This window comes from Amia ocellicauda, chromosome 10 (genome assembly GCF_036373705.1).
Source record: "Amia ocellicauda isolate fAmiCal2 chromosome 10, fAmiCal2.hap1, whole genome shotgun sequence".
NCBI classification, from domain to species: Eukaryota; Metazoa; Chordata; class Actinopteri; order Amiiformes; family Amiidae; genus Amia; species Amia ocellicauda.
Genome location: NC_089859.1, coordinates 8,523,804 through 8,549,600, shown reverse-complemented (window position 1 = coordinate 8,549,600; position 25,797 = coordinate 8,523,804). Strand labels below are relative to the sequence as shown.

The 25,797-nt window shown below is 41.1% G+C and overlaps 1 protein-coding gene across 1 annotated transcript in view; it reads left to right on the top strand.

The window, feature by feature from the left end:
- col4a5 (collagen, type IV, alpha 5 (Alport syndrome)) overlaps positions 1 to 25,797 on the top strand; it is a 67,084-nt gene that overhangs the window by 29,970 nt on the left and 11,317 nt on the right. The window contains exons 14-41 of the mRNA XM_066714882.1: positions 750 to 803; positions 1,214 to 1,270; positions 1,647 to 1,691; positions 2,389 to 2,442; positions 2,884 to 2,925; positions 3,371 to 3,464; positions 3,669 to 3,704; positions 6,322 to 6,492; positions 6,834 to 6,914; positions 7,687 to 7,773; positions 8,557 to 8,627; positions 8,858 to 9,049; positions 9,317 to 9,485; positions 13,022 to 13,114; positions 13,312 to 13,416; positions 13,743 to 13,840; positions 14,046 to 14,196; positions 15,331 to 15,444; positions 18,301 to 18,468; positions 18,588 to 18,677; positions 18,990 to 19,136; positions 19,359 to 19,457; positions 19,790 to 19,879; positions 21,136 to 21,275; positions 21,650 to 21,776; positions 24,686 to 24,865; positions 25,275 to 25,325; positions 25,641 to 25,797. The exon at positions 25,641 to 25,797 is cut by the window's right edge and continues 29 nt beyond it. Of these exons, the coding sequence (XP_066570979.1) occupies positions 750 to 803; positions 1,214 to 1,270; positions 1,647 to 1,691; positions 2,389 to 2,442; positions 2,884 to 2,925; positions 3,371 to 3,464; positions 3,669 to 3,704; positions 6,322 to 6,492; positions 6,834 to 6,914; positions 7,687 to 7,773; positions 8,557 to 8,627; positions 8,858 to 9,049; positions 9,317 to 9,485; positions 13,022 to 13,114; positions 13,312 to 13,416; positions 13,743 to 13,840; positions 14,046 to 14,196; positions 15,331 to 15,444; positions 18,301 to 18,468; positions 18,588 to 18,677; positions 18,990 to 19,136; positions 19,359 to 19,457; positions 19,790 to 19,879; positions 21,136 to 21,275; positions 21,650 to 21,776; positions 24,686 to 24,865; positions 25,275 to 25,325; positions 25,641 to 25,797 (2,963 nt within the window). The remainder of the gene's footprint in view (positions 1 to 749; positions 804 to 1,213; positions 1,271 to 1,646; positions 1,692 to 2,388; positions 2,443 to 2,883; positions 2,926 to 3,370; positions 3,465 to 3,668; positions 3,705 to 6,321; positions 6,493 to 6,833; positions 6,915 to 7,686; positions 7,774 to 8,556; positions 8,628 to 8,857; positions 9,050 to 9,316; positions 9,486 to 13,021; positions 13,115 to 13,311; positions 13,417 to 13,742; positions 13,841 to 14,045; positions 14,197 to 15,330; positions 15,445 to 18,300; positions 18,469 to 18,587; positions 18,678 to 18,989; positions 19,137 to 19,358; positions 19,458 to 19,789; positions 19,880 to 21,135; positions 21,276 to 21,649; positions 21,777 to 24,685; positions 24,866 to 25,274; positions 25,326 to 25,640) is intronic.

The following is a 25,797-nucleotide window of genomic DNA, read 5'->3' as shown; positions in this document are numbered from 1 at the left end:
TCCACATTCCTGGTTTAATGAATGCACTACTCCTAAATAGTTAATTTGTGCAGTTGATACTTTGTATGCACTCTGTTAGCGGAGTAATTACAGTTTCATAATATATGTTGCTATGTAGTTTCTAAAATAGCATTTCCATTATTTTCAGTTCCTTTTTAGTTTGTCATAAGTGTGTTGCTGATTTTTGATTAAAACTCAAGGTACACTCTTGAATTGTAATTGATTTAAGCCTCTCAGGAAAGATGGGGGACAGGAGGTGTGTGGATCATGGCAACAGTGTGTCCTCACGATGCTGTCACTGCATGTTGCATGCTGGTCTGTGACACACTGGTGAAGTGTTCAGTGGGAATTCAATGAAAATGGTTAAATTGCACTTGTTTCCTTTCACAAGAGGGCACTATTAATTTTTGTATGCAATATCCTATTTTAAAAGAGAACACTAGGGGGCTCTGTTGCTGGTTCACTGATTTCATGAGATAGTGTTTGTAAATGCTTCAGGGATGTAGATTTTGGTATTGCTCAACGAATAGGTTCAAGTGTGATTAAAACGACACCCTTTTTCAAGGAGAGTATCATGCTGTTTGCACCATCAGGATAAAGCTGTAGTTTTTCTGTTAAGAGTTCAAATATTGGGAAAGCCAAATATGGAGGGATTGTATAGGTTTCACCATTCCTGGTCCTTAGTGTTGTGACTCCACCATGGTATGATCGAATGCCTGTTTTCTGATTCATTGACCATCTTGTTTCAGGGTGATCAGGGGGTGCCCGGTCCGGCTGGGTTTCCTGGTCCACCTGGGCCTCCAGTAAGTAGAACACAATGAGAAGCACCCCACACTCCTCTTAGTGCAAAGTTTAAAATCATCCATGAAACGCACAATATTGCACTCCTTGCGTGATTCCAGTTCAAGAGTCCACAGGGCATACAAAATATTTATGCTGTAATTTTTTTTCATAATTTAAAACTTTTAGAGGGACAGAATTGTGAAAAAATTCATGAAAAATGACCCAATGGTCATTGCTATAATTGTAGATGAATCTGTTAATTAAGTCAACTTTATTGAAACGTTTCATTTTAGATTTTTGTAAAGTAAAATTGGACTTCTTTTAGTGTCCCCTTAAATGCATTTCTCAATGAAGGTATAGATGGGCCAAGAACTTGTTAAAATTAAAAGCTCAAGGATAATGGACTTTTTTTTTTTTCTTCTTTAACCAGGGTCTTCCTGGTGGTCCAAAGGGTGAGAAGGGGGAACCAGGTGAAGCCGGCAAGAGGGTAAGGAGAAAGAACGGCTGCCTACCAATATTTTCTAGATCTTGTCACAAAAAGTCCAGGATGGAGAGAAATCCACTCCCTATGAAACGGACCACTGTGTGAATCTTTATGATTTTTTTGTCAAATTGAAGCATAAAGAGGCTGCTGGCTGGACTAGGTGACTCCTGATACAGTGCAGGTGTGCCTGTTGGGTGAGCACAGAGCATGCAAACAAAGAAAAAGAAACCTGTGAAATTCAATTAAACCAAATTGACCAGAAAAATAAACACTTGAAATCAACCAATTAAAAAAAACATATAATTACAGTGTTAAGATCTGGGCTTTGGTACCTTACATGACCTTGATATATGATTCTTGCTTTTGTCTTTTCTCAAAGGGAAAACCAGGGAAAGATGGTGATCCTGGGATTCCCGGAGGCCCTGTAAGTATCCTGAAATGTCTTTTTAATGGTAATGCTAAATCTGACTTGAATTGCACTCCAGCAGAGGGTCTATAATGCACCTTTCCTTCTATAGACCCGCAGGAATCATTTGTGCATGTTATCACAGAGAGAAGGGATAGTATTTCTGTGATTCCAACAGCCTATAAACCTTTCAATTGGGATCTGTAAGCATCTTGGATCATCTGTTGAAATAATGAAATGTAGCTGTATGTGATAAACTCCATTCCACATGCATAGACAATATCTGTTTGCCTCTTGCAGTATACAAATATTTTTCCAAACACAAACAAACATAACACATTAAACCACAACTTGTAATAGTCATGTTAAAGCTTCACTGTCAGCTAGGATCAGTTACATGTCATGTGCATGGGAGCTATACTAAGACAGTTTCAAACTAATTGGCATCAGTAATGCTGGACAAATGTTTTGTTGAAGCTTAAACCAATTCCAGGTAGGCCAACGCTTTGTCAAGCTATCCCCTTGTGTAGAGACCCCCTGTATACTGATATAATACTGATCAATCATATTCAAATACAAACTCTACTGCACAACTGCACAGCATGTACTCAATCAATGTGAAGCATCTGCAGAGTGATCCGAGATCTGATCTGACCTTTGGGTAAAATGCTTCCAGTGCAGTGACATCATACTGACCTCTTTCTAATCCTCGCAGGGTGACCGAGGTGACCCGGGCAGTCCTGGCTTTCCTGGCAGAGATGGGGAAAGGGTAAGGGCAGCTTTGAGCACTTCAAGATGTAGTGCCGGCTGTGCAGAGAGCTGATTTAGTTAACTGTTTTCATTAAAGATCATATTATTGAGACTAGCACTAGCTAACTTAATTGTCTTCGAGTTGAATTCTTATGTTTAGTTCATTGAAAAGAAAATCCAACTTTAAATGGATCATAGAACATAAGAGCATCAGAGTTTTATTTACTGTATGTATCCATGGCTTTGAAACCAAGGAACTTTACACTGAAGTACACATTTGGATCTTCTCCTTAACATCTCTCCATCACAGTTTGGGCATCTCTGTCATGGTGGACCTGGAAACTGAATGGTTCTAGATATTTTGTTGGTAGAAGTAAATGTTTTTCTCCCAAGGTGTATCAACTGTAAGATGTGGGTGAAGCTGCTTTTCTTTAACTTTTAATTTCAATTTTCTTTTCAGGGTGAAAAAGGTGACCGTGGTTTTCCAGGCCCCCCAGGACTGGTAAGAATCATCAGTGGATTAATTAGGGGATAAAGGAGGGCATGTTAGTTCTGGCTGCTCTGATGACATGTTGGGGGATTTCATCACTGTGGTCTGTCGGGTTAGGTTTCCATTGACAAAAACTACAACCTTAGCTACATCATGTGACAAAGTAGCAGATTAAGGGAGATAATTGAATTGTTGGACAGAGATTAGGCAGTGCTGGAAGGGGAGTAGCCTAGATGTGAGCCCATGAATGTTTTATGGCAACCTAGAAACAAACCCTGGTAAATAGTGCTAATTTGTATTTGGTTACTAAATACTTGTAAGACCTTGAACCTACTTTAAATCGCAGTTATTATTCCATTACAGGGTGTGAAATGTTTTTGATTTAAGAGATTGTTCAGTGTGCATTTTGGGGTTTCTTCTGAACATTTCTAAATTGAGATAAATGTGTTTTTTGCAGGTGTTGAATGGTCCAAATTTCAACAGAGTGGGCCCAAAAGGGGAACCAGGATTCCCTGGAAATCCAGGAAGGAAGGGAGACAGAGGGTTCCCCGGTGAGAATTTTACAACACTTGCAGAGAATTCATTTTTTTCCTCCCTTTTGTCTAGATTGCAATTCCCAAGTTATCAGAACAACTAGACAGTCATAATCAACTTATTGCTACTGAAAGATTTGCAACAACATGATTTTGGATTCTGGCTGGACACTGGTGTATAAAATCATGAACTCCTCCCTCATACCCGTTCTTTGATTGCAGGTTTATCGGGTCCTCCAGGGCAGCCCGGACTTCCAGGTAAGTGCAATTGTTACCAAGGCTTTGCACATTAGAATAGATTACTTAAAACCTGTGGCAAACCAAGGACAAATTTACAGATTGCAGATAATCCTTTTGTTCAAATGATTTTCAGAGAGATTTAAATAGTATACATAATAGTATGTCTTAATCTAAGAATTTCAGTTTGAACAGTTTTTCTGCTGAATGTCCTATGATGTCTGTACTAGATGTAACATTGGAAAGATTTGTGCCATCCCTTCACATGTACAAAATGTAAAAAAAAATAAAAGTAAAGCTGCAGGAATTGAATATTGAATTTTTATGGTTATACTTAGGGATGCACCGATTGATCGGCGGCCGATATGGCAAAAAATTTACTACATCGACAATTGGCCGATTTTACTTTAAAATGGCTGATTATTTCTAACTGATGCATCTTTTATTGCATCTATCTAAGCATCCAATTTTGTTCTACTCGTGTTAACAAAGTATGAATGATGTTCACGAACTGCGATGTGGTAATTAAGTGCCATATGCATCATTCAGGGCTGTCCCGAAGGGTACATTTTTACCTTTGAAGGTTTGGAACACATTACTGTACGAAAGTTTGAAGATTCGCTGGTGCTAATTTGCATAATTTACCAAAGATGTCACATTAGCTACTAGTGTATAGATTTGAATTAAAATTCTACATTTTTTAAAATTGGTAATCCATTTAACAAAATAAAACGGTAATCTCGAACATTAAACATTCAGTGGTTTGGTGGTCTTCTGTGAATTTAGCAAATAAAATCCAAACCGCAAATTTCTTTCAAAACAACATGTTTTCTTTTACATTTCCATTAGCCTATGTTGCACAACACTTTGCTGTAAAGATCGTGGATAAAGAAACAAAACCAGAATAATGCAGTGGTCCACAAGCATGCTGGCAGGTGGGGGATAGTGCTCTTTCAGAACAAACTTTATAAAAAAAAATTAAATCCGTGTAATCGCATATTTTCAAGATGTTTAAATATAATCTGCTCCAATGCCTGCTGACACGACAGTGGCAACTGATGTGCTTTATATTATGGTTTCGATCTTGGTTATATCCAAAAACATTTAAGTAATTGGCAGTATATATATATATCAAATATTTTAATTTAGATAGTGGGACATCTGAAGTGTGGTTTAGTATTGTAACGCTTGCGGGGGTTTCCAAGGAGGCGACCCAACTCATCATTGCAGGTGTAACAACAAATAGGTTTATTTATTATTTGTGCAGCACACACAGGTCTCAGGGACTGAACACACTCGCACACAAACTTGTTCATCCACCTCCCTTCACCTTTTATCCCCTCTCCCCATGCTCCTCCCCACCGCACCACACCCCATTAACCCTTGGCACACTTCAGTATTTTTAACATTGTCCTTTCATATCAGCAAGAGAAAAAAAAAATGTGGTTTTCACGTGACAAACCTTCCAACCCTCGAAGGTCTGGAGACTGAATGAGCCTTCGAACATTCGAACCTTCAGAGACAGCCTTAGCGGGTTTATTCTTCATATGTGCTTTGAATGTGCCTGGTTATGCTAGAGTGCCGGCTGTGTGGACCTTTTTCAATGTGTCGATCAGGACATTTATTATTATTATTATTATTATTATTATTGGGCTACAGAGGGAGTAGTTTGCTGGGAGGTGGATGTTTCTCTGTAGTTGCTGCTTGGGCTTTGAGAAACTCTGCTGCTCTGTGGTGTATCTACTTTCAGGTGATTTGTTGGAAGTTTGTGTTTCCCAAGTTTCCTTCTAATACTTCTGTGGAACATACGTTACAAATGGCCATTCTGCTGTCCTGTCCAACACTTTGATAAAGGTCCATACAGCTGGCACTCTCGTGTAACCAGGCACATTCAAAGTGCATATAAATAAGAAAGCAGTGGCACTTAATTACTGCATCGCAGTTCGGTAGATCCTAGGATGTACCGAACAGTTTCTACCATGTGGAAACTACTCGAGTAGTTAAGGTGTCAGCTGTTTTTCTGGGTATTTGCTGAAGTCAGTGCAGTGGCACAGACAATGTCAGGTCAGTGGAACGTCATTCCTAGCAACGACGTTGCTGCTAGTCTGTTGCTATGAAAATATGGCAAGCAAAGTTATCATTTAGAGATCTTCAATTGTATTTCAGTATATCTTTAAACATTTAGAGATCTTTAAATTAGAGAGGGTCTCTAAATGAGTTGCAGATCTTATTTTAAAGGGCATTTGAAGATATCTAATTCATTTAAATATATCTCTAAATATTTATATAAATGAAGTACATCTCCCCATACCAAAACAAAATGTTTCAGGGTTTCCTGCTGCTGTGTTAAAAGAAAAAAGCATGCTGCCTGGCCCAACAAATGCTTGAACGTCTGAAAAAAAAAAAAAAGTACAAAAAAACCTATATGAACACAAGCGTTTTTGATCTCGCCGACCTGCTTTCATTCTCTAGGTGATTACATAATGGCAAAATATTAGTATTGGCCAATCTTGTTATATGAATATCAGATATCAATATCGGCCCAGAATTTAGGCGTGCATCAGTGCATCCCTAGTTATAATTGATTTTGTCAGTCAGTCACTGTTGCTGAGTGCCTGTTCTGTGCCGTGGGTCCCAGGTGTCTCCACTCCAGGGCAGCCGGGCCAGCCTGGTTTCCCAGGAGAGAGGGGGCAGAAGGGAGCTGAAGGACAGCCTGGCGTCTCTATACCCGGGTCACCTGGGGAGGATGGGCGACCGGGACTCCAAGGACCACCTGGCCCTCCAGGACCACCTGGACTCTCTTCACAAGGTACAGGCTCTCCATGCTGTGGTTTCCTCAGCACTTGCTAGAGCTGTACCTTTATTGCTCTGCCATCTTCATGACCAAGATGTGCAACTGGAGTGTCACTGAAAAAGTTGCTTTGTTGTCGGCTTCACTGTCTTCATGTTCTCTCTCAAAAAGTAATGAATACTTAATTCTCTTCAAAACCATGTGAAAACATGACCCAAGCTTCTATGGAGACCCTTGGCACAAAATGACTAATGGTTGTGCTTTTGCATTGAGCACTTTAGACAGATCCGTGCCTGTATTCAAACACAACACTCTGAAGTGTGTATGCAAGAGTTGCTGAGCATATGTTGTCTCTACAGATGGGAATTGTCTGGGCGGGACTCCAGGTTTGCCGGGACTACAGGGGGAGCGTGGATTTCCGGGAGAGGTTGGCCAGAAAGGTAACCAGACATGAAACTTCAGTTCTCTCGACTCAAATCCAGATTGAGATCTAATAATCTTGTACAAAACTACAAATAGAAATAGGGAAATAGAAAAGAGAATGTACTTGATTTACAAATTTAGAAGTATTCCGTTATTTTAGTAAGATTTTCATTGTTTGGAATGGAAACCAATGGTTGAGTTTGAGAATACCCAGTAAAGCTTACATTTTGTAATATCTTCAAACCCAATAGAAATGGTGTTACATTAAGTCTTTCTCTGAACAATGTGTCAATCCAGCTCCTGGCATTAAAGGGGTGGTGGCAATGCTTTACAAAGCTCATCAAACTTTTGGAACCTTTAATTTGGCCAGGACAACAGCATATCACAAGATACAAAAACAACAACCTGTGTATTAAACTACATATATTACAATATAAACTGCATTAAAAATGATGCGGTCTTTAATAGTAAAGGCGACAGAATATACAGTGAACATTCCCTTTAATGGAATGGGTCTGTGTCATACAGTGCCATTCTTAGGATATTGACTGATCAATCAATATTTCTGTTACACTAATTTGGGGTTTTTAACTGTATATGTAAAACCTGATGCTGACTAAAAAAGGGATACAATTTAAAAATATATATATAAACATCCTGAACTCTACAGGCTTATTTCAAAAGAAAGCACTTCCCATGTAAATTAATGAGTGTTGGGGGCAAAAAAAAGCCCCCAACAAAATTTACTGTTTATGCCTCTGTTAAACAAGCATGTGTGGGCTCTTGCAGGTGACAAAGGGGAAACCTGCATCAACTGTTTCATTGGAGACCTGCTCCCAGGGCCCCAGGGGCCACCTGGGCCTCCAGGGTTCCCAGGTAAGTTAACTGACTGCATCCAAGTAGCAACCATTAAACCAAATCTGAATACTTCTTACAGTTAACGACTGTGACATCATTTACCTTGTCTCTGGCAAACCTAGTGTTATGGTAAGATGAGGCATGCTTATTCCCTGAAGCATGGTTGGTTAGGCAGCTCATTGCAATCTCTGGAAGTGTGTACCTGTGGTGAGTCAGTGCCCTGGTGTCAGAAAAGAGGCTGCCCCTCACATGATGTTCCTAGGACAGGACTACCCTACCCTTCTGGTTTTTGTTCCAACTGAGCTCTCAATTACTTAATTTAACCTTTAAATGAATTAAGGTTTCAGTTTACTAGATTTTGATCTTTTAAATTGTAATAAGTTTATTTATATAAACCTATACTTAACTTAAAACCCCTATTGTTTAAAGTAATTAACATGCTTTGATTTAGGAAATTATTATAAGTATATTATTGTATAAATAACTTTTTTACACCAATTTAAAAAGTCCATTCAATTCAATTAAGGGTTCAATTAAGTAATTGAGAGCTCGGTTGGAACAAAAACCAGCAGGGTAGGGGGACCTCCAGGACCAGGCTTGGGAAACACTGTCCAAGAGCAGCCAAATCATTGCCACTGTAAAGGTTTTTTAACCTTATGTACATCACGACTTAATGGTCAGAGACTCTTGCATAGCAAAATGTTGCATATTGATTATAAAATAGTGAATTTTCTGCCAAGATTTTTTCTTTATTCTTCAGTACTTTCAGAGGATAGTTAAATAATGGTAATATCTGTGTAGGGCCTACTGGACTAAGTGGACCCAAAGGAGAGAGAGGCTTCCCAGGGGGACCAGGCTCAATGGGCCCACCAGTAAGTAATACATCGTATTGTTCTTCTGGATTGTGTCTACGTTTTACATTATTACTCTGATCACCACTACATTTAATTTACAATGAGCGCCAGTAATGGGAGTTCTTGCAGCTGTTTCTAAAATATGTCTTCTACTTATTTCACTTGGAACTGTTTTTTTTTTGTTGTTGTTTTTTTAATTAAATGCTCACAATAGAAAGACTTCAGTTATAACTCATCTGTGTTTTCAGGGTTTTCCTGGTAGTCAAGGCTTGCCTGGTATACCGGGTACGAAGGGGGACCCTGGTGAAGCCATCTCTCTCGCTGGGATGAAGGGTGATAAAGGAGACACTGGCTTCCCTGGCCCCCCTGGACTCCCTGGGCTTGAGGGAAGACCTGGTCGTGATGGTATTCCTGGTGCACCAGGAGCCAAAGGAACACCTGTAAGTCGTGCTCTCAACCCTTCACCTTTTTTTAATTTGGATGAAGCAGTGCACCCTGGATTTGAAATGCCTCTACTGCATGTTAACTACTTTTACTGGTGTACTAAGCCTAAGAATGAGAATTGTGATTTATAAATTAATCTCTAACAATAAAAATCCATACATTAGCTGGAAGCGGAATACAATGAGAACAGATAATTTACATTTTGGCCTCCCCAGACCTCCTGTGAACCGATTTGCTATGAATTGTTGCTCCTGTCTTTAAAGGGATCTCTGCTGGTAAAAGGAGAACGTGGCCCACCAGGGGATTCAGGGCTTCCAGGCAGTCCAGGGGACAGAGGTCCTCAAGGCCCCCCCGGATTTGGCCCCCAGGGTCCCTCAGGGGAGAAGGGGGTCCAGGGGGTCTCGGGGCGACCAGGGGCCCCAGGAGCTCCAGGTGAGGCATAAACTAACTTTTGTACAATAACGCTTTGCTACATATCAAATTTATGCAGCATTGGTCTTTCTTCTGGAATAGATGGGACCTGTACAAACCAGACAGTCTACATCTAAGCAGAAGGGTGGTTAATGCATAAATCTAAATCTCTTCCCTACACCAAGATTTCAACCACGTGTTGAACTTTCTAATCTCTGCCTGTCTTCCAGGCCTGGCACTTGGTACCGGAAGTATTTTGGAGAAATTACCATCGAGGTTCTGCTCTTTAGTTTCTTTCCTAACTCTTTAAATTTGTCTTGCAGAACCTCTGCCCTTCCTTTTCCTATGTCATTGGTTCCAATGTGGACCATGACCAGTGGATTCCCCCCGGCTTTGGCCAGTAGCCCGTCTACTAGTTTAGGGAGATCTGCAACCTGAGCACCAAGTAGTCAAGTAACCATGTGGGTCTCCTTATCACAAGAACACACTGTGTGATCTACACCTCTAAGAATAGAGTCTCCTACTATATCTACCTCCCTGTTCTGGGGGGGAGTGGGCATCATGGTGCTCTGGTGCTCAACTGCCCTCCCATCACCCTCAGAGCTGTCACTGTCCAACTTGGAACCTGTCGGGCAATTCTAGCTCTTGGGCGCATACAACCATTATGCTTTGGTTCCACTGCCTTAAGCGTCCGTGCCATGCCATGCCGTGCCAGGTTAATTTAACTAAAGTGTGCACGTTTCAGTCATGGCATTTATGGATGCGTTTATTAAACCAGTCCTTAATGTTTTAGAGGGAAACCCAGATCTGCTGTATTTATTTATTCAATCATTCAACTTGTAAATGGGCACACGTTAACTGAATCGTGTTCACCTTCATACTGATTGTCTCTGCGGGGCTGTTGTACAACAGACTGCACACCATCCACAGGACAACAGCCTGAAACACCATGCAGTTGCTCATAAAATGTGAATAAAATCATCTGCTACCACTCCGATTTATTATCCTTCAGTTTATTACTAGTCACGGCACTGCACCACCTCCTGTGAAATTCGTGTTTGGCAAGTTTTTAATACACTCGGATATTAACTGTAAGCTGTCATTGTTTCTGTACATGGATTTCACTCCATGCTGGTAATAAAACTGTAATTTCTTTGTGATGCCACACGGCACTTGAGATTATATCTTCCGACATAATGCAACTGATCTCTTCCCTGTCTGTCTACAAGTCAAGCACGCATCTCCGCTTCTGAAAGCGAAGTATTTCCTTAGTGGATGTGATGAACGCTTAAGCCAGTGGAAACACCTTTTTAAACATCCGGACCGCCAGTGGGAACGGGGAATTAGTGACATCCCTTTTCTGCGGTTACAATCTACTGTAACCCAGCAGTTCTGTAGTTTCCTGCTCTACGGTCTCAACTCTCCTATGGGCTGACTGACTAATTCTTCCATATCACTAATACAGTAATCACTAACATGCCGACAACGTTCACAAATGAAATCTTCTTTGATGAGTTCATCCAGGAAGGCAATCATTCTGCAAAAATGAAACTGTAGTGGCCACATTTTGCAAGTTTTTAATTTTTTAATTTTTTTTTTTTTTTTCGGTTTCTGTCCCCCTGGTCAAACGCTTGACTTTTGTCAATTTTTTGTTTCTCAACAACAGCTTTAAGTACCCTTTTGTCTACCTGCCCCCAAAACCCTGTTCACACTTGAATAACTCGTATGTGAACGGGGTCATAGATTTAGGCCGTACCTGGGCCGGGTCAAAACTAGTCCCGCTTTTCGACCCGGCCTAATGCCGGCCTAAATGTGAATGTGAACGCGCCGGGCCCTGAGCCGGGTGGAAAGCGTCAGCGTGTGATGCAACTCAAGCCCCGCCCCCAGAGACTGCGTGTCTCAGAGACGCGGAATAAACACAGAATAAACACAGAGTAAACATGGGCACCGACACAGCTGCACTGCTGCAGGACACACAGTATTCTCTGTGTATTGTTTGAATGTCATATTGATCTATAGCCTTAAATGTAGTTACATTTCACTAGCTCACATCTTTATATATATTATAAAAGTCTAGGCTAAGTAATGAGTTATAATATAAACAGTTCAAACTACTTGGTCGATTTAAAATAAGTGTGTAGCTGATAAACTTGCTATTGTTTGTTCTTGTACTAAGTATGATTGAAGTCTGAAATGTAACAGTATGCATTTTACACGTGGAAATTGCCTTGTGAAATTGTGAACGCGTCCATAACTTTATTAATTATCCGAATTTTGCATTAAAAAGATATACATTTAACCGAAGCAGGTTTCCATTCAAATCAGTGCATTTGAATACGAGACCAGCTATTTACTATCCAATCCGAAATGCGATTATATTGAGCTGAGCAGTACAATCACAAATGCCAGCGTTAGAGGTGACAACTGGCTGCGGATTGTCCTGCACACCATTCACACAACACAGCCTGAAACACCGGCCAGCTGTTCATACAATATTAATAACATCGGCTGCTACCATGCGAGGACGATTATCCTTCAGTTTATTTTTAACTAGTCACAACACTGCACCAGTCCTGTGAAGTCCACGTTTTTAATACACCTGGATATTAACTGTAAGCAGTCATGCTCCATGCTGCTAATAAAACTGTAATTTCTTCGTTATCACACACGGCACTTCCGATATATCTTCCGATATAATGTATCTGATCTCTTCCCTGTCTGTCTGCAAGTCAAGCACACACCTCCACTCCTGAAAGCGAATCATGTCCTCAGTGGGCGGGACCGATGCTTACGGACACGTCCAGCACCAGATATTTAACCTCCACAAAACACGGACGCGTCAGGACGCTTAGCCAGTGGAAACACCCGTTTAAGCGTCCAGGGCCGGGTCCGCCAGTGGAAACGGGGCATATGGCAACTTGTTGTAAACAATTGTTCATGTACAGTTACTCTTAGTTCAGTACATTACCTGCCTCTGGTCTTTATTTTAAATGAATGCTGCATTTTATTTTGATATGTCTTATTTTTAGTCCAATAGTTACCCCAAATACATTGTGTACACTGTACAAGACTAGGTAATTTGTGTCAGTGGTCCAAACCCTATTCTCTGGGGTGCTTCATCAGTCTTGCTCAAGGTGAAGTTTCTCAGTCCCCGTAATAGGATGGTAGTATAACTCTGAAGACTGTTTATATATAATGTAATTCAATCTTAATAGCTGTTTATTTTTAAATCGCCCATGTCTTCATTTGTCATGGAGGTATATGACCCATTTTAAAGATACTGCTAATGTATTGTGTTTTACAGCCATGAGAAATCTTCTCAATATTGTTTTTCTACTGTCGGAAGGTCCGCTCACCCATTTTGATTACTATCTTCATAAACATTATTTTTTCTTTTTTTCTTTAGATTTTCAATTTGGGAAGATCATTAATTATATTATGTATTATATATTATATTCATGTTTTTTTTGTGGTTATACAGTAACATCCTGAACCAACACATTACACATTGGCTAAATTATGTTCTGACTGAGACTGTGGAATGTCTGCACTTTCAGGTCCTAAGGGAGATCCAGGACAAACTGTATCGGAAAAGGGGGCTCCGGGTGTCAGAGGATCGCCCGGTGACCCTGGACTTCCAGGATCTCCAGGTATGACCAAATCCTCCCTTTCAGAATTGTCATCATATGGTTTGCCTCAACAATACCCTGCTGACTGTTAATGTTGTGGAATAAAAAGCTTATGCAACTTTGATTGTCTCTTTGCATGGTACTTCATTGAAAGCCCGACATGGTGAATGGCTAATGAAAGCTGATGGATTGTCTGTGTTTTTTCTTTTTCTCTCCAGGTAACCCAGGGCAGCCCGGACAGCCAGGTTTTCCTGGTCTGCCAGGCACAAAGGGGGACCCTGGCCTACCGGGCATTGGCCTACCTGGACCTCCAGGAACTAAAGGTAGGAAGATGAATGGATACTTCTGCCAGTATTATAGGTTGTCTACTGAAAAATTTCCAGTGAATAAAAATGTCTCATGTGCTCCTTTGTGCCTTAGAACACTTATTAAATATTACTTGTTCCTTTCTACTTGGGATATTCCAACCAAATGTAAGAATGTGGATCTACTTTATAAGAAATATGTATGCTCAATAAAATTAATGCGGATCAGATCGGATGATGAATCTGTAAGATTATGCCACATTCAGATGGTAAAATACACTTTATTGCTTACGATCCCACTGGCTATAGTTGGCTGAAGTGTTTCATCCTGCCTCCTGAATTAGGGTTCCCAGGGTCTCCTGGCTCATCCGGTTTACCTGGCCCCCCAGGAAGAGCTGGTACTGATGGGTTTCCAGGCACACCAGGGACACCTGGACCCAAGGTAAGAGCATTTTTAATCCATTTTAAACATATATCCACTTTCTTTTTTACTAGAGACTCCAAAGAGCATTCTTTCATTGTGATTGTAGAGATTTGAATTTATATCATGTTTGCGACACAAAAGCAAAGCTAACCTGGGTATGATTGGTAATTACAAAATGTATATCTTGTGAAATTGTGATTCTCATTTTTGTATTTGTTTATAGGGAGACCCAGGATACGGTCTCCCTGGGCCCCAGGGTCCCCCAGGACTTGCCGGGCCTAAAGGATCTTCTGGACTGAAGGGGGATTCTGGATTTCCAGGGAACCCTGGACAGCCAGGACGCCCAGGTTTTGATGGTACCCCTGGATCTAAAGGTTAGATTTTTAGCCTTTTAACATTTCCATCCATCAGCAGATAACCTAATGTGATGGAAGGGAAAACAACCTATGCAGTTAACAACACACGCTAACCAAAGACAGAAAAATATAGAGAGAACACAATACATGTTATAGTCATTGGTGAAAGCTATATTTCATAGTCTGATACATGGATATCAGAATAATGTAAACAATATATCTAAAAGTGTGGCACAGTTTACAAAACTAATGAGAGGACAGTTAAGGTAAATCAAAGAAAAATAAACCGCAATAGTCTTACTGGCCAGTTGCTGTTACTCCTGCAGCAGTCCCCCTGTTTTGGACGAATTGATAAAAGCCAGTTTGCCGATGAGTTCAGAACTCCAAAGTAAGATTGTCCTGCACAGGAAAGAAAAAAACATCCTCCACAAACCAAAAATCCATATGAAAAAGAAACGTGGAAAACCGTACAGATATTAAAAGCATAGTCCACTCTGTGAAGTGTTGAAAAAAATACAACGACCCGGTCCTTCATCGGATCACACAAAAAAAGAAACGCCAGTTAACAAACGGAACCCACAGGTCCCATACAAAACACCAGCATCCTTTTAATCCAAAAACAAATTTTAATTGTCTACCAAGCCCCGCCTCCTCTCTCTTGATACCCAATATATGTACCAGAGGCTGCCTCCTACTGGCATAACACTGTAGTGGGATACCAACCTTTGTGCCACACAAAATATACAAATCATTGTATCAAATATACAAATCCCTACTGTGCCACACTGTGCAAACTCTAGAACTTCTTGTGACAGTGATAAAGTAGGATGTTTATTTGTGACAGATGCTGGTAATACAACCTTCGTGATTCTCTGGGATTGGTTTATGACCTATGGTGTGTGCATGAAATATCACAAAAATTTAGATGTGGCTTATGTGTGTACTAAATTGAACCAGTTCTGTTTTTAGTAATCCAACAGCTGCTACTGTGACAAACTTCAATACTGTTCTTGAAAACCACTGTTTGTTTTTTCTTATTTTAGTAACTGGAAAAAGGCACGTGTTGCAGATAACTGTATATTGAAAGGCAGCTACCGCCACTCTGTGAAGAGCTATCCCTGACATGGATCTCTCTGCCTGATTGTTTTGTAGGGGATCCTGGTGCACCTGGTCCGCCGGGAGCCAGAGGTCTTCCAGGACCTCAAGTATTTGGAATACCGGGGCCCCCGGGTCCCACAGGACCTCCTGGTGCTGTGGGTCCCCCAGGTATATCTTGAATTCTTTGTTTCTGTTACAGACTTTGTGTATTGATAGTCGCCCATCCATAGTTTTGTGTGACGTAAGATAAGGTGCACCACACCACATTCTGTTAATAGGTGTGTAAGTGCTGTTCATAGCTGTGTTTGAAAGCCTTCAACAGACCTCGGAAATGGAAATATTGATCTGCACGTTATAGAATGCATATTTTTTGCTGTAACGCACAGGTCCAATTAATGAGCGTCATTTAGGTTTCCCACTACAATATTCATTATGAATTTAGTTTTTAGTATAAAGAGTGTTTAAAGAGCTCTGTATAATGGTCAACACAGATTGTATTATAACAGTTTTCAGCACTTTAAAACCACAAAGATCTAATGGGCATCTTATTACTTGCTTGATTGATGAAAAAACTTGCATATGTCCATGGTTAGGAACCTTGTTTGATCATTGTTATACAGTTCTATTTATGTATTTAATGTTTATGAAATGTCCTGTTTGGATAATTTGAAGATGGAAATACGTGCATGTGTACATCTTTAACAATCCACTCCAGAATGGTTATGCTGCACAGTTGTTGTTGTTAAACGCTTCTCACTGATAATTTTGTGGCTAGTTTTGTATTTTTTCATCACGTCTTTGTAACGCTTGATGTAAGGGTTTCACCAACCCCTCTAAACCACGCAGTGTCTGTGTCCTTTCTGAGCACCTACCACGAATACGTTGGGGTTGAGCACCTGATTGCGTTCAGCATGCCCACCACGTGAATGTCTCGTTTGTGTGTTATGTTCCCAGTACCACCGAATACTGTAGGGAAGTTGTTATAGAATCCATACTGAAGATTTCAGGACATGGGTTTGAGCTTGTGGGCATTGTCTGCAGATTTTGAATGCACTCATATTCATTGTGGTTGTTCTATATCGACATTCGTGTCTTACAATATTTTCTTATTTTGCACTCCTTTGACTTCCTTTGTAAACTTCACTGATCACAGTAGTCACGATTGCTGAAATATTGGTTTCTGCCATGCATTCTAGTGAAGTGGCAAAATGGACAAATACACTGATCATAAATCCAGTCTAAACTTTGAAGTGCTACAGTGGGCCTTTTTGTATTTAAACAGCCGAATGTTGACTTTTACATACTTTATGCTAAGAAATGTAATCCTACTACATAATATTTCTACATTTACACAAGGTCTGCATAATAGTGTATACCTTAATAGCTTGATTGGTTGTAAAATCAAATCGCATCCTTTGTTTGATTGGTTTTGGTAAAATTACATCGACATAATGCTTCCTGTCCATATACTATAGATGGAGAACAGTCTCCCTGTGTTCTGAATGTATTTATATATACCATAAATGCTCAATACTATATATTATCATTATGCAAGGCATCAATATTTACCAGCACACCACAAACCTCTCTTCCTTTCTTTCTAATAAACCACATTCATTAAACTAACCCACTAATATACCATCAGGATCTAGAATAAATCTTCCAGAAATGGTTGCAATTCTTTTCTGTGTACCCTGCGACAGAATGCAGATTAATTTTAGCTGTAACTGTAGAGCATTTTAACCGTTTTTGCGCCTTTATCTTGTTTTCTAATCATCTTCCTCTGACCCGTTTGAAATGCCTAACCACTTCTCGCTACCCAACCCCCGTGGTGTTCCCTAACCTGCTGACCTTTGACCTCAAGGTGTAACAGGTATTGTAGCTTGATTTTTTCACAGCTTGGTTTTTTGTACTGGCAGTCTTATATTTTTTTGTTAGTAGTTTTCATAAAAGTTTTCCTGTGAAGCCTAGAATCCTGTTTGAATCCATTGTGAACACTAGTTTGTCAGTTTAATGTCCCTGTTCTTTTGAAAGTATAACGCTTCTTGAAAGTAGGAGCCACAGTTTAAAGTAATGTTTGATGTGCTATGTTTTCTATTCCAGTTTGTTTTTTCTCTTCATAAATGTTATGTAATAGTTTAAAGTTGCAAATCTGGTTAGGGAAGAATGTTGCTTTTCACTACAAGAAATGTTTTAGACATTTCGCTGAAGTATAGCCAAGGATATTCTGCACTGGAGCGAAAAGCTTTGAAAGCAGTCTGGTTTACAGTTCATTGAATTGTAAAGCACAAATACTTTCAGCCAGGTAGCTCTACAAGCGTTCTCTTAAAGGATCTCAGTGAATGTGCACTCAAAGCAGGGTTTGGCAGTTTGTTCTGTAGACTCGCAGTCATTTCTAAAATGATGTCTCCAATTCTCAGACCTGAAACGTGTCCAAGGGTTTCAAGGGTCCATAAAATCTTCCTTGATCTTTTTATTAAGTTCTTTTCAACATTAGATTTGCATCAGAATCATTAAAATCATTGAAATGTTTATAATAGACACAAATGTATATGACTCTTTTGTTAACGAAACAAACAAAACGCATTTTAAGTGTGTTTATTGTGTGAATATTTCCTTTTTCTTTGACTAAACATCATGGTATGTAAATATCAGACAAGCAAATCATATCCTGGACATTAGATTGAGATTTTTACTGGTATAAAATACATGAAACACTGTTAGTATATTTTACTACTGGTTTTTGAGTAAAACATGAAATTGATGCTTCTCTTACGACTTTTATCAGAATGTGACAGACCTGTTTCTGCCTTTACATTTAAAATGCGTGGCACAGAGTTCCAGGTTCTGGAATTATTGTTTGCATTCCAACCAATACAGAATAGTCTCCTAAAGAAAGAAAAATAAATTGGGCAGCCATGTCACCCTACACAAGGTTTTTAAGGAAAAAGGAAATTTAGTCAGTAGGTTTCTAACATGTAGTCTTTCCCAGATTTTCTGATACAGATTATCTTGCCAACACAGGATTTCCAGGTGTGAATGGGGAGAAAGGCGACCCCGGCCCACCAGGACTTGACATTCCTGGACCCCAAGGTGAACGAGGGAGCCCTGGATTCCCTGGAACTCCTGGACAGATTGGGGCCATTGGATCCCCTGGGCAATCTGGTAGAGATGGATTACCAGGGATCCCTGGTGGGTGATCTATAAATTGTTGCTTAACTTCTGTGTTAACTTTTGATTGTTGCGGATTGTTAGAATCTGCTTGAGTTTGACATGAATCTACGTCTTTTTTTTTTTTTTATTGCCCACAGGTCCAAAGGGTGAAATGGGTGTCATGGGTACACCGGGCCCCCAGGGTCCACCGGGCAACCCTGGAAACCCTGGATTTACAGGACCAAAAGGTACCATTTTTATTTTTTTATTTTTTCTAACCAAACTCAAAGATTTTGGTCTCTACTGTTTATTTTTGTAAGTTTCTTCCTTTCCCTCTTGGCCTTGCAGGGTACATTCTGGGAGTCTTTCGTTTCATAGTTACAGTAAAGCACTTTGCAGTTTTTGTTTTGTTGCATTTTTTAGTGTTCCAATCTGAGAGAGGTTGGCGTGGGGTTTATTGTATTGGGCTTCGTCACTGTGGACCTGTAGGTAGTGTGACGGTTGGCTCTTCAGGGTGTGCTTTTCATGCTGACAGTGTTGTTGGTTTTCTTTTTGTTCAGGTGATGATGGATTCTCTGGTCGACCAGGTAACCCAGGAGGCCCAGGGCCAAAGGGAGACAAGGGTGAAATTGGCCTGCCTGGGCCCCCTAGTATGACCCCAATACCGATAGATATGAAGGCAGCAAAGGGAGACCCTGGACCCCCAGGTAAGCATTGTTCATTTGGAATCTGTAGCTGTGCTGTTTAGGGAAGTGTGACAAGAAATCTGACCAGAGAAATAGCGACGTATAGTATCTAGAAATAGAAAAGGCTGCCCCTAAAAGTGATATTGAGAGAAATGACACCGTACAAAGAAGAAAAACAGAAAAGTAACCGCAGTGCTCTCGTCCTTCTCTTCTTACAAATAAGAGTTTGGTTTTGTATTACAGGCAACGTTGGTCTGCCAGGACAGAAGGGAGTTGCTGGACTCCCAGGAGACGGTGGGCAGCCAGGGCAGGATGGCAGATCAGGACAGCCAGGAGGCCCAGGTCAGTGATGCCACATTTTTGCCACCGTTGCTGCATACACAACCTACTCTGTCTTCTGCAGATATTAAGGACATGAAAACTTGAGCAGTAAAATTCTCACACCATAAAGGGGGTTGAAAATGACATTATAGTTATTTTGGGCCATCTGTATGGATAGAGGATATTTCAGGTTGGTTCAGCTTATGATTATTCAGGAAGACATTATGAAGATAATTATTTTCTATAAAGTGATAATGGAACACTTTTTATATACATTTGTTTTTTTAAACATTGGATTAGCTATCCAGTTCAGCTGTGACCATTTTGAAAATGTTGTACTGCTTAATCTTCAGGTCCTAAAGGAGATCCAGGACTCCCAGGGCAACCAGGATCACCAGGCTTCCCCGGGCCCAAGGGCGGCATGGGCGAGATGGGCTTCCCTGGTATGTCTCTCCACTGTGTCAGACTACAGCACTTAGGCGTCAGCCTTTTGTGGGTTGCATCTTGTGTATGTGTGTGTATAATTACCACCCCCGCCCCCACCCCATACACCGATCAGCCATAACATTATGACCACCTGCCTAATATTGTGTAGGTCCCCCTCTTGCCTCCAAAACAGCCCTGACCTGTCGAGGCATGGACTCCACTAGACCTCTGGAGGTGTACTGTGGTATCTGGCACCAAGACGATAGCAGCAGATCCTTTAAGTCCTGTAAGTTGCGAGGTGTGGCCTCCATGGACCGAACTTGTTTGTCCAGCACATCCCACAGATGCTCGATTGGATTGAGATCTGGGGAATTTGGAGGCCAAGTCAACACCTTGAACTCGTGATTCATCAGACCAGGCCACCTTCTTCCATCGCTCCATGGTCCAGTGTTAATGCTCACGTGCCCATTGTAGGCGCTTTCGGCAGTGGACATGGGTCAGCATGGGCACCCTGACTGGTCTGCGGCTACGCAGCCCCATACGCAACAAACTGCGATGCACTGTGTGTTCTGACACCTTTCTATCAGAACCAGCATTCACTTTTTCAGCAGTTTGAGCTACAGTAGCTCGTCTGTTGGATCGGACCACACGGGCCAGCCTTCGCTCCCCACGTGCATCAATGAGCCTTGGCCGCCCATGACCCTGTTGCCGGTTCACCGCTTTTCCTTCCTTAGACCACTTTTGATAGGTATTGACCACTGCAGACCGGGAACACCCCACAAGAGCTGCAGTTTTGGAGATGCTCTGACCCAGTCGTCTAGCCATCACAATTTGGCCCTTGTCAAAGTCGCTCAGATCCTTACGCTTGCCCATTTTTCCTGCTTCTAACACATCAACTTTGAGGACAAAATGAGGATAATTCACTTGCTGCCTAATATATCCCACCCACTGACAGGTGCCATGATAATGAGATTATCAGTGTTATTCACTTCACCTGTCAGTGGTCATAATGTTATGGCTGATTGGTGTATTTTGCTCTGTTTTTCCATTCTTTATCCATTTATGATGCTTCCTGAAATGTGTGTATAGATATATAGATAGCGTGAGTGTTTTACATTTAAATTGTACACTGCCAGATGACATCAGTGATGGTATTTCATATTTTCCTAGTTTCTTAGAAGCCATAAGGAGTTAAAATGCATTCTCTCAGTCAGTATAGGATAGCATCTTCACAACTCATTTGACCGTTTCTGACTTTATCTGGCCTCCACAGGTCCTTCCGGAGCTAAAGGCACTCCCGGACAGCCAGGTCGACCAGGCCAGCCTGGGCAGCCGGGTTCCCCAGGGTTCAGGGGAGAAAAGGGAGATCCTGGCCTACCTGGTTCAGGAATCCCGGGTTTTCCAGGCTCCAAGGTATGCTAGAATACTCGCCATTCCTGTTATACAATCCAGTCTTGAATTATAGTACAGGTAGTAGAGTACATGCCCATTAGGTAAGTTATACCTAATATAATAAAATACCAGCCCCTCCTGGAAACAGGTGTTGGTATACAGCCTTCTGTAGATAGAGAAAGATTCAACATGAGTTACCTAACACTATTTTGCACTGTTAACTGTGGAAACCAGACCCAGCTGCTATTATAAGTAACCAGGACTTACCACTAAAATGTAGTTGTACAACAAGTGTTTGTGCAAGTCTTGCATGTAGCCCATTGTCACATCTGGTTCACAAATCTGTCCTTGCTGATGAACAGTGTACATTTTGTTCTGTACTCTGAAACTTTCAGGGTGACCCCGGCCAGCCTGGGTTCCCTGGTTCGCCAGGACTTAAAGGGACATCGGGTTCCCCTGGACTGCCAGGCCTGCCTGGGAGCCCGGGCAGTAAGGGAGAGCCAGGCCTTCCAGGATTTCAAGGTACGTAAGAGGCTATCACTTTCACTCTAGACTTTCAGGTGTCGGCCATCGTTCTTCATCCACACTCCTGCTTTCAGCTCCGACTCTCTAATACCTAGTTTCCAATGGCCATGTTTAGGTGAACCTCCATGTGGCCGGGCTCTAAACCTAAACTTAGCTGGCAGCGATTCCATTCATTTTCGTGAGGTACAGTGAATGTGACGCCAAATGTCAAAACACATTCTGGGGCACTTGACATTCTGGGATTTAGTGTTCAAAATCTGGAGGCTGAAATGCCTTAAATATTAGTCTTATACCAGATATTCAAAAGTAGAAACCGGGACATATTGAAAACATAAAACAAATGACATCACATAACAATATGACAATTTAAGTGTTCATTTCCATGCATCTGCTCACTTTTCATCTAGATTATTTTTTTGAGCAGCGCATTTAAAAAATAAACGTGTATTACTTCTCCCTTTATCATGATCCGATTCACGTAGACAATATAGCTTAACTTAAATATCCTAGATAGTTTCTCTTATCTGCAGGAGAATTAAACTGCGTTGCCTTATTAAATAAAGTGCATGTGTGTTTAAATCTGTCCCATGTAGCCACTTAAAATATGAAATAAACAGTATGAAATTTACAATCAAACTATATGTAGTTTCTTAAGAACTAATACTTTTTATATATTAATATGGCAACAACACTCTGGGATCCATAACTTATGTGAACAGATTTTCACAAATTTGTTATTAGCATTTTCTTCTCGGTATAACCTACATAAGCTTAATCAATGTCTCTAAATAAATTAATCACATCAATAACATCGTGCACGGCATCAACTTTTATTTTGTATGGGATTCCTTTAAAAAAGACCTTGTCCTGACACCGTAATTAATGAATCAGGTAGGGGTTATATTAATCGCTATGTTTTCAAGGTAGTGATGTATTTCTGCAGTCAGTAAAGCATCTGTACTAGGTTTAACATTATGCTGGTAGTATACACTCACCTAAAGGATTATTAGGAACACCTGTTCAATTTCTCATTAATGCAATTATCTAATCAACCAATCACATGGCAGTTGCTTCAATGCATTTAGTGTTGTGGTCCTGGTCAAGACAATCTCCTGAACTCCAAACTGAATGTCTGAATGGGAAAGAAGGGTGATTTAAGCAATTTTGAGCGTGGCATGGTTGTTGGTGCCAGACGGGCCGGTCTGAGTATTTCACAATCTGCTCAGTTACTGGGATTTTCACGCACAACCATTTCTAGGGTTTACAAAGAATGGTGTGAAAAGGGAAAAACATCCAGTATGTGGCAGTCCTGTGGGCGAAAATGCCTTGTTGATGCTAGAGGTCAGAGGAGAATGGGCTGACTGATTCAAGCTGATAGAAGAGCAACTTTGACTGAAATAACCACTCGTTACAACCGAGGTATGCAGCAAAGCATTTGTGAAGCCACAACACGTACAACCTTGAGGCGGATGGGCTACAACAGCAGAAGACCCCACCGGGTACCACTCATCTCCACTACAAATAGGAAAAAGAGGCTACAATTTGCACAAGCTCACCAAAATTGGACAGTTGAAGACTGGAAAAATGTTGCCTGGTCTGATGAGTCTCGATTTCTGTTGAGACATTCAGATGGTAGAGTCAGAATTTGGCGTAAACAGAATGAGAACATGGATCCATCATGCCTTGTTACCACTGTGCAGGCTGGTGGTGGTGGTGTAATGGTGTGGGGGATGTTTTCTTGGCACACTTTAGGCCCCTTAGTGCCAATTGGGCATCGTTTAAATGCCACGGCCTACCTGAGCATTGTTTCTGACCATGTCCATCCCTTTATGACCACCATGTACCCATCCTCTGATGGCTACTTCCAGCAGCATAATGCACAATGTCACAAAGGTCGAATCATTTCAAATTGGTTTCTTGAACATGATAATGAGTTCACTGTACTAAACTGGCCCCCACAGTCACCAGATCTCAACCCAATAGAGCATCTTTGGGATGTGGTGGAACGGGAGCTTCGTGCCCTGGATGTGCATCCCACAAATCTCCATTAACTGCAAGATGCTATCCTATCAATATGGGCCAACATTTCTAAAGAATGCTTTCAGCACCTTGTTGAATCAATGCCACGTAGAATTAAGGCAGTTCTGAAGGCGAAAGGGGGTCAAACACAGTATTAGTATGGTGTTCCTAATAATCCTTTAGGTGAGTGTATAGTAAGTGGTTTAATGAGGGTTTACAAATACAATAAAAATATTTGCTTCTTCATTGGATTGATCACATAAAAACATGCCTCGGTTTTTAACATTTTCATAGTTTTAAGAGTGTAAACTGGGGAAAGCTAAAAACCGGGACATTGAAACTATTTTGAGAACTGACAAGAACTCGGGACATTTAATTTAAATCCAGGATGTATGGTCACTGTAGTCTTTCATGTTTGTGTGTATTTATATATATATATTTATTATATATATGTCTTACTGCTCCAAGTTATTGATATGGCGTTGAGTCAAGCAACATAAGGGATGTAACAGTACGTGTCTCAGACCAGTTTGAGACTCAGCCGGTACGATGTATGAAACTGTGCCTCCTGAAACTAGTTTGGACACTGGTGGAGGTGCAGCTGAGCCCTAGTGACGCCCTGGACTCAAACGGCCACACTGAGGTACACCTAAGCATGGCTGGTGGAAACTGGGCGTAAGATAATATATTTAGAATGTTTTCTAGAAGCTGTTGAAGGTCAAACGTGTACTTAGTACCACTTGTTACAAATGCATTTTGAATACACTGTGAATCCAAGGCATGGTGTAAAATTTGAATTGGGTGTTTTCTATTTTGTGTGTGTCAACTGTTCCATCATCAACTAGCAGTGGTTTTGTTTGACTGAGGCTCGGGATAATCTGTTTCAGGTTCCCAAGGAATCCCTGGTCCTAAGGGTCTTGATGGGTCTCCGGGCAATCCAGGCCTCCCTGGCCCTCCTGGACGTCCAGGAGATCCAGGCCGCTCTGGACAGTCAGGTCTGGTGGGAGATAAGGGTCAAGCGGGCCGTGATGGTATTCCTGGACCTGCTGGGCTGAAGGGCGAACCAGGTGAGGGCTAATTAGACTGCAGTGGACTTGTGCCTTTCAAGCTTGAAAACTTGTCAAGTTGTGGACGTTTCCGTATCCTATATCAAAATCTCAACATCGAACTTGTTCAGTTTTTAGTATTTGTTTTTAACCAAATGAATGTGCTGAAAGCTTATGATGTTGAGTTGTATGTATAGCAAGGAATTGAATATCTGTTCAGTAGTCCATAATGTAGATGTGTTACTAACCCTTTTGCTTTTCTGCTGCTACAGGGTTTGGTTCTACAGCAGATCTGTGGGACATCAGCAGGAACGGGCATTTTCTTGCAATAGTAGTGGTGTTCATGCTTTTAGAAACTGTCTATATACAGTAAGAATTGCAGTGCTCAGAGTAAGATGAGCATACTCATATTTTTTTTCTTGTGCTTCAGGTCAGCCAGGCATTGGCCGCCCAGGTTCCCCCGGCCTCCCAGGATTACCAGGTGACATTTCCACAGCTCTCCTCACATTTTGCCATCGTAGTAATCTTGCAATTGAGGCAGAACTTTCCCATCCCTGCTTTGTAATTTGAAGGAAATAGCTATTTAAATCTAAAATACAAAATACAAAAATGGGAGCCTATTTGTTTTTTATACTGCAACTATTAACATATTGCTAGAATTTGAATTACCCTAACCCTAAATGAAACCATGCATTTATGTCTAAATGTGGGTAAATAACACTAGTTCCCCTAGAACTCCCATATTCCTGAAGCTGAAGTTGTCTTTTTCTCATGCTGAATGGATCTGCTTTTGCAGGGTCAAAGGGTGACAGTGGATTGCCTGGTCTTCCTGGTAGCCCTGGCTTTCCTGGTACAAAGGGTGAGGCTGGTTTCCCGGGAATGCCAGGGTCTCCTGGAAGTAGTGGACCTCCAGGCCCCCCTGGCTTGCCTCAGCAAGGTCCCAAAGGTAACCC